General features: G+C 49.3%; 1 protein-coding gene across 3 annotated transcripts in view; it reads left to right on the top strand.

The window, feature by feature from the left end:
• The first annotated feature begins 367 nt into the window (after positions 1-367).
• The window catches only part of UCMA (upper zone of growth plate and cartilage matrix associated), a 13079-nt gene continuing 1737 nt past the window's right edge, over positions 368-11709 (top strand). Inside the window, exons 1-4 of one of the 3 annotated variants that reach the window (XM_017873993.1) lie at positions 368-479; positions 893-958; positions 1060-1155; positions 4970-5068. In XM_017873993.1, coding sequence (XP_017729482.1) covers positions 422-479; positions 893-958; positions 1060-1155; positions 4970-5068 — 319 coding nt within the window. In that variant the 5' untranslated portion in view covers positions 368-421. The remainder of the gene's footprint in view (positions 480-892; positions 959-1059; positions 1156-4969; positions 5069-11709) is intronic. The other 2 variants (XM_017874002.1, XM_017874010.1) reach the window with 2 other exon arrangements.

The following is an 11709-nucleotide window of genomic DNA, read 5'->3' on the forward strand; positions in this document are numbered from 1 at the left end:
GAGGACCAGGGCACTAATGTCCCTGGAGCAGGTGCCAGGACCCCCTTGACACAGCCCTTGGTCTCTGGAACCCTGACTGTTAGGGTAAGCCTTCTCAGCAGCAGATCCCCAGACACGGACATTGGAAAGGCCACTCCAAGACCGTCTCAGCCAGGGCCCTAACTACAAGCTCTGCTTCTGGAGACATTTGCCAGGTGCCAAAAACATCTCCGGTGCTCTGTCCAGGAGCAGCCAATAGAGAGGGCAGCCCGGCCCCCTCCTCCTCTACCCTATTGGCATCCCAGCCTCCTGCCTCTCTCTCTCTTCCCTCCCCGCTCCTCCCTCTTGCCTGGGCTGCCTGCCTCAGAAGTAAGGACCTGGGAGGGTGCAGGACGCCTGGTCTGCCCTGTGGGTCCTGGACAGAGCCCCCACCTCTGCAAAGATGACTTGGAGACAGGCCCTCCTGCTGTCTTGCTTCTCTGCCGTGGTGCTCCTGTCTAGTGAGTACGGGAGGGTCAAGGCAGAGGGTATTAGTTACATGGTAAGGGAGACTTCCCATGCACAGGTAGGGCTGCTCAGGAGATGCAGGTAGAAAGGGGTATGCTTATTTGTTAAGGGGTGTGTGTGTGTCTGGGTGTGTATATGTGTGTGTGTGTGTGTGTGTGTGTGCAGAACACAAATGTAATACAGAAAAAAAAAAAAGTAAGGAAAGAAACAATAAAGCAAAAAAACCCAAGCTAACTTGCTTGGTGGGTTCCTGGGGAGACTGGCTCTGCAGCTGGTATGTGAGACACCACGGGCCCCCTGCCAGGGCCTGGCAGGACGCTTAGCCTGGAAAGCAGGATGGGGGCTCAGCTCAGGGTCTGGGCTCCCCTCTGACGCTGCAGCCTCACTCTGTGCCCTTGTCCTGCAGTGCTGAGAGAGGGAACCGGTGCATCTGTAGGCACCACACAGGCGGTGGAAGGAGAGGCGAGTGAAGGTGAGTGCAGGGGCCACCCACGGGGCAGGGCAGGTGCAGCCAGTGAAGCAGCAGCCCCGACATCCCCATGCTGCTGGTAACAGACCTCTCCTGGGTTTCAGATGCAAAACAGAAGATTTTCATGCAGGAATCAGATGCCTCGAATTTCCTCAAGAGGCGCAGCAAGCGGTCCCCCAAGCCCCGAGATGAGGTCAATGGTAAGGATGCTGGAGGGACCCCCCATCACCACCTCTGCTTGCATGTCCGGCTCCTCCTCTCCCACAGTCAGCCAGGCGGTAGGATGCAACCAGACACCAAGGGCTCACCCCAGGTCCTCGGGTTTCAAAGGGACTGCAGCTCTGAATGAGAAATTACACCCTATTTCCTGACCATAGGTCGTACATTGGATTGAATACTTTGTCAGGGTAAGGAGGCCCCACCTCTGCAAAGATACTTGGAGACAGGTCCTCTTGTCCCGCTTCTTGGCTATGTTAAATTACTACATTAAATGCACCTAACAGGGATAAAATGCATTCGATTTCAGAAAGGTGTAGGGAGGGAAATCTATGTTCCGGTCTGGAGGAGCTCCACACATCAGTGTGGGCTTTGCGAGTACTGGCACAGCACACCTTCTGTGTAAAAGCAACAGCTTCGCACAAGGGGAAGGCACAGGACACTGGGTGCTGAGAAATATGGATTTGGGGACAGCTGTGCTGCTAAGTGGCCTTGGCTACTTCCTCCCTCTGGTCCTAATTTCCTTATTTACAAGCCTCTGAAAGAGCTGTGTTCAACCAGCAGAGTTTTTTTTTAAGTTTTCATTTTCAGTGCACTGGGGTGAGCCTGTCTGCCGCACAGCCTGCTGTAGGGCCTGTGGAGTCCCGGCTTCAGGGTCCTCATGCCCTTGACCTGTCAACCCCTGAGGGCATTTGAGTTTCTACTCCTGAATCTGCTGCTTCTAAGACGCTGAGCTCAGACCCTACCGCCCAAGTCTCTGGCTTGAGTCTTTCCTCCTCGTGCCTGTGCGTGAATGAACTCTTTGTGTTCTTCACGGCACTCAGCAAGGTGATTTGCTTGGTAAAAATAACAGGACTGTTTTCAAATGATGGGAAGAACAGAGATAGAAATGCTTGGAGATGAAATTTCTTTAAAAAAAAAAAAAATTTGATAAGCATAACAATGCTAGGAAAACTTCCAGGCCTCATACAACTTGATATTTAAAAGTTGGTCAATGTCAAGAAGCACTGAAAGGTTGGGAGGGAGGCTGGACTATTCTCGATCAACATTGGAGAAGGAATCTTCTGACAGACTTCCAGGAAAAACAGGCATGATTTTAGGCCAGGCAAATAGCTTCTGTCCTCTTTTTTTTTTTATTTGAGATGGAGTCTCACTGTCACCCAGGCTGGAGTGCAATGGCAGGATCTTGGCTCATTGCAACCTCCACCTCCCAGCTTCGGGTAATACTCCTGCCTCAGCCTCCCATGTAGCTGGGATTACAGGCACTTGCCACCATGCCTGGCTAATTTTTGTATTTTTGTAGAGACAGAATTTTGCCATGATGGCCAGGCTGGTCTCGAACTCCTGACCTCCTAAAGTGCTGAGATTACAGGCATGAGCCACCGCGCACAGCCTCTTCTATCCCCTTAAGCTGACTCCAAACAATGAGCTACACCATTTAACCTGAAGTTCCTCACCTGGGACAGAAGCTCGGTGTGTCTATTAGTCATGGGAGGTGCAGGACAGCCTGGAGAACACCCAGATGTGTAAACGCCTCTGTTGTCACCCGGTCAACTTCTGTGGATGGCAGGAGGGCAGTGCCCAGCGATCCCTCAGGTTGGATAAAGGGCAGGTGACAGACACTTCAATCAACTTGAATTTGGAACCAGGAGACAGGCATCTGACATCTCTACGCCTCTGGGATAAAGGCGAAGGTTACTTCAGGGTGAAAAGAGAGTGTGATGAATGCATGTTCTTGAGAAGGAACGTACACAATGCACAGAATGACGCATAGTATAAAATTACTATCTTGTCCTGAGGATTAAATTGTTACTCTTCATAACCTCAAAGCTCCAGTTTGTGGCACCTCTGAAAAGGCCACTTGGGAAGATTGTTTCCTGTCCTGAGTACACAGGGGACAGAGAATGCTTCTTTAGGAATTGGCAGTGACTTACTAAGTACCCGCTTCCTAAACCCTAAGCCCCCGCACCTCCCACAACGGCTTTCTGGTACTTGGAGCAACATCAGGACCCACAGTGGATGGGAAGAGGGAAGCTGAGCCGGCAGTGGCGTGTGGGAGCCTGGTGTCCTCGCTCTCCCCCAACCTGCTGTGTGACCTGTGTTAGGTCATGCATGTCTCTGAGCCTGAATCTCCTCTGAGAAATGTGTGGATGCCGAGTGAGAGGTGGGGCATGGATATGGATGGGATAACCAACCCCTCCTGACAGACTCAAGTTTCTCGCAACTAAGTAGGTAACGCCAGACGTTTGGGAAGAAACATTCCAGACGTCTGGAATCTGTACTAAGCCCAGTTCACAGCTAACTTGATTTTTAATCTGAGTTAACTTAAATAATAAAAAAGTAACAGAAATAACTAGTATTTATATAATTCATTAATTAATGTAAGCGTCTTACTTTCAAGGAGGACTTGAGATAGTTTCTGTTTGTTTGTTTGTTTGTTTGTTTTGAGACAGAGTCTTGCTCTGTCGCCCAGGCTGGAGTGCAGTGGCGCGATCTCAACCTCCACTTCCTCGGTTCAAGCAATTCTCCTGCCTCAGCCTCCCAAGTAGCTGGGATTACAGGCACCTGCCACCATACCCGGCTAATTTTTGTATTTTTAGTAGAGATGGGGTTTTGCCATGTTGGCCAGGCTGGCCTTGAACTCCTGACCTCAAGCAATCCGCCCGCCTTGGCCTGTCAAAGTGCTGTGATTACAGGCATGAGCCACCGCGCCTGGCCTGAGATGGCTTCCAATATTATCATTTTGCAAAGACTTTTCGTTGTTTCTCCCAGCACCCCTGTACTGTGGGTAGGGGGATAGGGAACCATGACTTTCCCCAGTTTCTCTGCTTCCTTCATCACCCCCCAGCCTCCTCTTGCATATCAGAGTTGATGGGGCAAAAAAACAGTACCTCCGTCTGCCCCATTTGGTGTGAGAGGAATCCCACTGTGAGACTGTGAGGCGTGCTGAGGCACCGGTTCTTCTTGCCCTAGACGTGGCCTCCCTGGCCTCTTGGGTTTCTGCAGTCGAAGCTCGCATTGGGGGAAATACCTTGGAAGTAGGGACCTTTATATTGCTTCCTCCAGACAACCGGGAATTTTTATTCCAACAGCTGTAATGCTTGGTAAAACTTGTCTTGTATCTTTCTCCTTAGTGAACTATAGGTCTCTTAAGCAGAGGGAAGGGTTTTGTTTATTTATTTTTTGAGGCAGGGTCTCGCTCTGTTGCCTAGGGTGGAGTGCAGCAGCGCGATCACAGCTCACTGCGGCCTTGAACTCCTGGCCTCCAGCAACCCTCCTGCTTTAGCCTCCTGCTTTAGCCTCCCTGGTAGCTAAGCTCAGAGGCGTGAGCCACCATACTTGGCTGAAGGGTTGGAATCTTTCTTACTTGGCTTTTTAATTCCAGTGCTTAGCCTACATCCTGGCCGTGATAAGTGTTTGAAAATGTTGCATGGCTGTGAGATGAAGTTGGATTATTCCTTTACGGAATTCATTTCTCAGCATAGGATTTCTGGTTTCCTAGTGGCCTGGTATACATGGATACACCACCAACTTTATCAGCAGAGCTAAATCATTTTACTCTTTGGGGCCTCTATCTTCTCACCTGCAAATGAGGCAGCTGGATCCGACAATCACCTTAAAGTTTTAAAGTCTATGGCAGGAGTAAATAATTTCAGGGAAGTCTTCAACCACAATCCCCCACAAACCACTCACCCCCCAACCAGATGTGACTTCTCAGACGAACTGTGTTCCCCTAAGTGTGTGCCCCTAAACGTCCTCATTCCTGGGGGGCAACTCTTGCTTCTTTTCCTTTCACAGCGGAAAACAGGCAGAAGCTTCGGGCTGATGAGCTGCGGAGAGAATATTACGAGGAACAAAGGAATGAATTTGAGAACTTTGTGGAGGAACAAAACGATGGTAAGAGCTCTTCAGCCAGTGTCTTCAGGGAGGTGGCGCTTTGGGGAGAAATCACATGGTTTGTTTTCTCTTCTTCTACCCAACTTTTTGTGTGTGTGTGTGTGTGTTTTTGAGACAGAGTCTTGCTCTGTTGCCCAGGCTGGAATGCAGTGGCGCTATCTTGGCTCACTGCAACCTCCACCTCCCAAGTCCAAGCGATTCTCCTGCCTCAGCCTCCAGAGTAGCTGGGATTACAGACGCCCTCAGCTAATTTTTGTATATTTAGTAAAGACAGGGTTTCTCCATGTTGGTCAGGCTGGTATTGAACTTTTAATTGGAGGAGGGAGGAAAGGGAAGGTCTACTTTCAATTCATACCCACGAGAGCCTTGAAAAGAAGGGAGGGCCAGGCTCAGTGGCTCGTGCCTGTTATCCCAGCACTTTGGGAGGCCGAGGCGGGTGGATCATCTGAGGTCAGGAGTTCGAGACCAGCCTGGGCAACATGACGAAACCCCCATCTCTACTAAAAATACAAAAATTAGCTGGGTGTAGTGGCACGCAGACTGAGGCAGGATAATCACTAGAATTCAGGGGCAGAGGTTGCAGTAAGTCAAGATTACGCCACTTCACTCCAGCCTGGGCAACAAGAGTGAAACTCCATCCAAAAAAAAAAGAAGGGAGAAAAATGGCTACACAGAACTCAAGAAGGTGTGGAAGGGGACAGAATACCCTTATTCCCATTGGCTTGGGGACTGTGGGGATGGGGCAACTGTTTGCTGACTGTGTGGATATAAAACTCCTTTCCCTCCCTCCTCCTACTTGGGCATCACCGTGCCAGTCTGTGTTCTCCGTCTAAGCACGAGAACTTAGGCTTCAGTTCCTTGGTAGGATATTGGGCAGATTCCAAACTCACTCACAGGTGCCTTATATCCATGTCAATGTCCTGGCTCCAGGTCCTTCTCCGTCCTGGAAAATCAAGGCCTTCATTGACCTATTCAATGTACTCAGCATCTTTACTTACTGGCAGAAGCAAACCAGGAAAACCGAACTCAGAAAACACCTTGCCTTCTACCCTCTCACCCCACCCCCAGCATTAACATCTACAGCCCATCTTCAGGCTCCAACTCATCCAAAAACATCAGATCCCCTGAAAATTTTCGTACGGTTTTCTTGTGGCTTTATGCTTCTCCTATTTGTATGCTCTTCTCTAAGCCTTGGTCTTTTGTTTACTAGCAAAAAATAAAGAGTAGGAAAGGCCCAGGGAGGCCAAGAGTTTTCAAGGGCTGAGGTGGGCGGATCACTTGAGGTCAGGAGTTTGAGACTACCCTGGCCAACATGGCGAAACCCCGTCTCTACTAAAAATACAAAAAAATTAGCCAGGGGTGGTGGTGCACACCTGTAGTCTGAGCTACTCAGGAGGCTGAGGCAGGCGAATTGCTTGAAACTTGGAGGCGGAGGTTGCAGTAAGCTGAGATCACACCACTGCACTCCAGCCTGGGCAACAGAACCAGACTCTGTCTTAAAGGAAAAAAGGCCCAGAGAGACCAGTGTCTTTGGCCAGGTAATCTGCACACTTCATTCCTGCCCTCAACCCCTCAGTAGACAGGGTTCCTGTCTGCTCTCAGAAAGTGCTGGCTGCACCAGGGCTCAGTGGAGGATGGTACGGCTGGGGACACGGGTAGTGGATGCCCTGCCTTTGAGCCACAGCCTCCCATGGGGTGGAATTTAATTTTGCTGTCTATGAAGTACCCTCAAGGGTCACCCACACCAAACATCCTTAGGACCATTTAATGGGGATCAGACCAGTATACTAGAGAATGTGTGTGTGTGTGTGTTTATTTCTTTTCCTTTTTTTTTTTTATGGGGACGGAATCTTGTTCTGTTGCCCAGGCTGGAGTGCAGTGGCATGATCTCGGCTCACCACAAACTCCACCTCCGAGTTCAAGAGATTCTCCTGTCTCAGCCTTCCGAGTAGCTGGGATTACAGGTGTGCACCACTATGCCCAGCTAATTTTTTGTATTTTGGGTAGAGACAGGGATTTATCATGTTGGCCAGGCTGGTCAGGAACTCCTGACCTCAAGTAATCTGCCCATGTCAGTCTCCCAAAGTGCTGGGATTATAGGCATGGGCCACTGCACCTAGCCCTGTTTATTTATTTATTTATTTGTTTATTTGGTCTTTCTCCAAATTTCAAGACAGTAATACTCCTGAGGAAAATCACCTGGTACTTGCTGGGTGCACGTGAACTTGGACGTGAGGCCCCAGTTTAGGTCGCCTTTGTTGGACAGAGTTAGCTCTTTCAGTTCTCCTGGCTGTTTGCTCTGATAGACTGGGGAGGCAGCACCCTCGGAAGGCATTTCCTAGTGAAAAGGAAATCACCCCTGCTCAAGTGCTACAGGGTGTGCCCATTGCCCTGCAGGTGGCACCTGGCTGAGCCCTGCAAACAGGTGTTAGGCTTGGATCCTGGCAAATGAAACTTCCTTAGGAACGTACTGGGAAAACTTCAGGCTGTGACAGCTTGGAAGCACATACTTCTGCTAGAGATGTGTTTATCTTGGTGGGCAGCTTGGGGAGAAGCATTTAAAAGTTGAAAATGTGGCCTTCAAAATTCCTTCAGTGTGATTTGGACTCATACTATTAAAATAGTATTCTATTTTGAGCAGTTTTAAATGTTTTAGGTCCAAAACTCCAGCATGTCGATGGAAAAACGTTCCGTTTTCCCTTTCATGATGAATGCGGGATGCAGGGTTGGGCACCTGCTGGTCCTCTTACCGGAGAGGGAGACAGGAGGCCTTAGGTCTTGCCCACAGAGATGGAGAAAATACAGGCCTTTGGGGAATGCAGTTCCAGAAGCTGTTGTCCTGGAGCCCTTGCTCTGCCAGGCACTGTAAGGGGCCACCTAATCCTCACAATCTGCCTCTGAGACAGGTCTTGTAATTTCCAGCTCATGGTTTCAAAAATTGAGGCTCAGGCTGGGCACTGTGGCTCACACCTGTAATCCCAGCACTTTGGGAGGCCAAAGTGGGAGCATCACTTGAAGCCAGGAGTTCAAGACCAGCTTGGGCAGCTAAGCGAGGCCCTGTCTCTACAAAAGAAAAAAAAATTCAATTAAAAAACATAAGGCGGGCATGGTGGCATGTGCCTGTAGTCCCAGCTACTCTGGAGGCTGAGGCAGGAGGATGGCTTTAACCCAGGAGTTTGAGACCAGCCTAAGCAACATAGACACCGTCTTACCAAAAATGAGAAAATTAGCTGGGCTGGTGGCATGTGCCTGTAGTCCCAGCTACTTGGGTGGTTGACAGAAGATCACTTGATCTTGGGGAGTTCAAGGCTAGAGTGACTATGATCATGCCACTGCACTCCAGCCTGGGCAACACAGCAAGACCCTGTCTCAAAAACAAACAAACAAACAAACAAACCCACATCAAAAATAAAAAACTGAGGCTTAGAAAGGATACACGAATACCCAAGGAGATGTAGGTAGTAGATAGCCCTGGCATTAGAACCCCAAGGCTTATTTGCCAGCAAAGCTCCTGTTCTTGTAAATCAAGGATGAGCAAATGCAGAGAGGTCTTTTTGGAGAGCTTCTTTGATCCAGGAATTGGCCCCTGGATGGAGTGAGTGAGAAAGATAAAGCAGAGTAGCCCTCAGGGGGTCTCCCCAGAGCTCCATCAAGGCAGGGGTCACAAGGTAGAGCAGGCCTGGCCTCCTGAGGATGAGTTTTGGAAAAGGTGGAAATCATATCAATCTTCTCTCCTCTCCCTTGCCTTTGGCTCACAATGTTGCACAGGGTCCTGCTTGCCTGAAACCATCCCTGGGGCTCAAGGTGTCTGACTTCTAAGTCCTCCCCTGAGGCCCCTGACATACCTGTCAGTCAGGACCCTAGTTTCAGCTAGCTGTCTTATCTAACCGAGTCACCTACTCTTTCTTTTTTTTTCTTTTTCTTTTTTTTTTTTGACGGAATCTCGCTCTGTCGCCCAGGCTGGAGTGCAGTGGTGCAGTCTCAGCTCACTGCAACCTCCACCTCCCAGGTTCAAGTGATTCTCCTGACTCAGCCTCCTGAGTAGCTGGGATTACAGGCCACCACACCCTGCTAATTTTTGTATTTTTAGTAGAGACGGGGTTTCGCCATGTTGGCCAGGCTGGTCTTGAACTCCTGATTTGAGGTGATACGCCTGCCTTGGCCTCCCACAGTGCTGAGATTATAGGCGTGAGCCCCTGAGCCCGCTTCCGAGTCAACTATCCTAAGGGTTATTGACAGCAGTTGGATATTTGACATCTCCCCAAAGTACTTACTTCATAAAAGGATGCCCACCAGGCACCACGTCTCAAGCCTGTAGTCCCAGGACTTTGGGAGGCCAAGGTGTTTAGCCCTGGCAACATGACGAGACCCTGTCTCTACTAAAAATTAGCCGGGCATGGTGGTGCACGCCTGTAGTCCCAGCAACTTGGGAGGCTGAGGCTGAAGAATCACTGGAACCCAGGAGGCTGCAGTGAGCTATGATTGCGCCACTGCACTTCTTCTGCTTGGGCAATAGAATGAGAACTTGTCTCAGAAACAAAAACAACAAAAAAAGGAATGCTGAATCAACTTCTACGTCAAAACCACACTCTCAGGGTTGGCAAAGAGTAGCTAGTCTACTGGGCTTGAGAAATGTCCGAAAGAGCTGAAGATGAACGCACAAAGCTCTGCCCTGGGCCTGGCTCTGTGAGCTCCAGGCTGCCCCTGGGCTATCAAGTACCTAATGGGATTTTCAGCACCAAGGGGAGCACCAGCTCTGTGCCCACATAGGAAGGAAACACTCCTGGCAGCTGTGGTGCCTTAACATGCCCTGCTCACTGGGCCCTGCACCCAACTGGGCCAAGGTGAGACTAGGCCTGAGCACGCGGCTCTCACGGGTGCTAAAGACCAAAGCAACATTCTCATTCCTCATAAGGACTTCCCATCCTTCCAACATCTTTGACAAATGCATTTTAAAAATGTGGTAAAACACACATAACATAAAACTTGCCATTTAAACTCTTTCTTTCTCTTTCTTTCTTTCTCTCTCTCTCTCTTTCCTTCCTTCTTTCCTTCCTTCCTTCCTTCCTTCCTTCTCTCTTTCTTTCTTCTTTCCTTCCTTCCTTTCTTTTTATCTTCTCTTTCTTTCTCTCTTTCTTTTCTTTCCTCTCTTTCTTTCCCTTCCTTCCTTCCTCCCTCTCTCTCTCCCTCCCTTCTTTCCTTTCTTTTTTAGATGGGTTTTGCTCTTTTGCCCAGGTTGGAGTGCAGTGGCGTGATCATAGCTCACTGCAGCCTCAACCTCCTGGGGTCAAGCGATCCTCTCACATCAGCCTCCCAAGTAGCTGGGACTGTAGGCATGCGCCATCACACCTGGCTATTTTTTTTTTATTTTTTGTAGAGACAATGTCTTGCTACACTGCTCAGGCTGGTCTCAAACTCCTGGCTTCAAGCGGTCCTACCAGCTTGGCCTCCCAAAGTGCTGGGATTACAGGTGTGAGCCACCACGCTGAGCATAAACTATTTTTAAGCATATGATTCAGCAGCATTTAGTACATTCACTGTGCAACAATCATTGCTATTTCCAAACCTTTGCATGGCCTCAAACAGAAACTCTGCATCCATTAAGCAATAACTTGCCATTCCTCCCTCCTGGCAGCCTCTGGTAACCTCTCTCTCTCTCTCTCTCTCTTTTTTTTTTCCTGTTTCTGTAAATTTGCCCAATCTAGGCCAGGTGCAGTGGCTTATGCCTGTAATCCCAGCACTTTAGGAGGCCAAGGCAGGTGTATCACTTGAGGTCAGAAGTTCGAGACCAGCCTGGCCATCAGGGTGAAACCCCGGCTCTACTAAAAATACAAAAATTAGCTGGGCATGGTGGCATGTGCCTGTAATCCCAGCTACTCGAGGTGGAGGCAGGAGAATCGCTTGGAACCCAGGAGGCGGAGGTTGCAGTGAGCCGAGATCGTGCCACTGCACTCCAGCCTGGGTGACAGAGCTAGAGTCAAAACAAAAGCAAAAACAAAAACTTGCCCATTCTAGATATGTCATCTAAGTGGAATCACAATATTCATCTGCTTGCATCGGGGCTTATTTCACTTAACAGAATTTTTTTTTTTTTTTTGAGACAGAGTCTCACTCTGTTGCCCAGGCTGGAGTGCAGTGGCCATATCTCCGCTCACTGCAAGCTCTGCCTCCCGGGTTCACGCCATTCTCCTGCCTCAGCCTCCCGAGTAACTGGGACTACAGGCACCCGCCACCACACCCAGCTAGTTTTTTGTATTTTTTTTAGTAGAGATGGGGTTTCACCATGTTAGCCAGGATGGTCTCGATCTCCTGACCTTGTGATCCGCCCGTCTCGGCCTCCCAAAATGCTGGGATTACAGGCTTGAGCCACCGCGCCCGGCCAACAGAATATTTTTAAGGTTTGTCCATGTTGTAGCATGTGCCAGAACTTCATTCCTTTTACACACACACATTTTGTTTCTCCATTTCTTTGTTGATGGACACTGGGTTTTTTTCCACCTCTTGGCTATTGCGAGTAGTGCTGCTATGAACATTCACGTACAAGTATCCGTTTGTGTCCCTGTTTTCAATTCTTTTGGGCATATTCTTTTTTCTTTCTTTTCTTTCCCTTCCTCCCTCCCTCCCTCCCTCCCTCCCTCCCT

The sequence above is a fragment of the Rhinopithecus bieti genome, unplaced genomic scaffold, assembly GCF_001698545.2.
Source record: "Rhinopithecus bieti isolate Rb0 unplaced genomic scaffold, ASM169854v2 scaffold_1012, whole genome shotgun sequence".
Taxonomy (NCBI): Eukaryota; Metazoa; Chordata; class Mammalia; order Primates; family Cercopithecidae; genus Rhinopithecus; species Rhinopithecus bieti.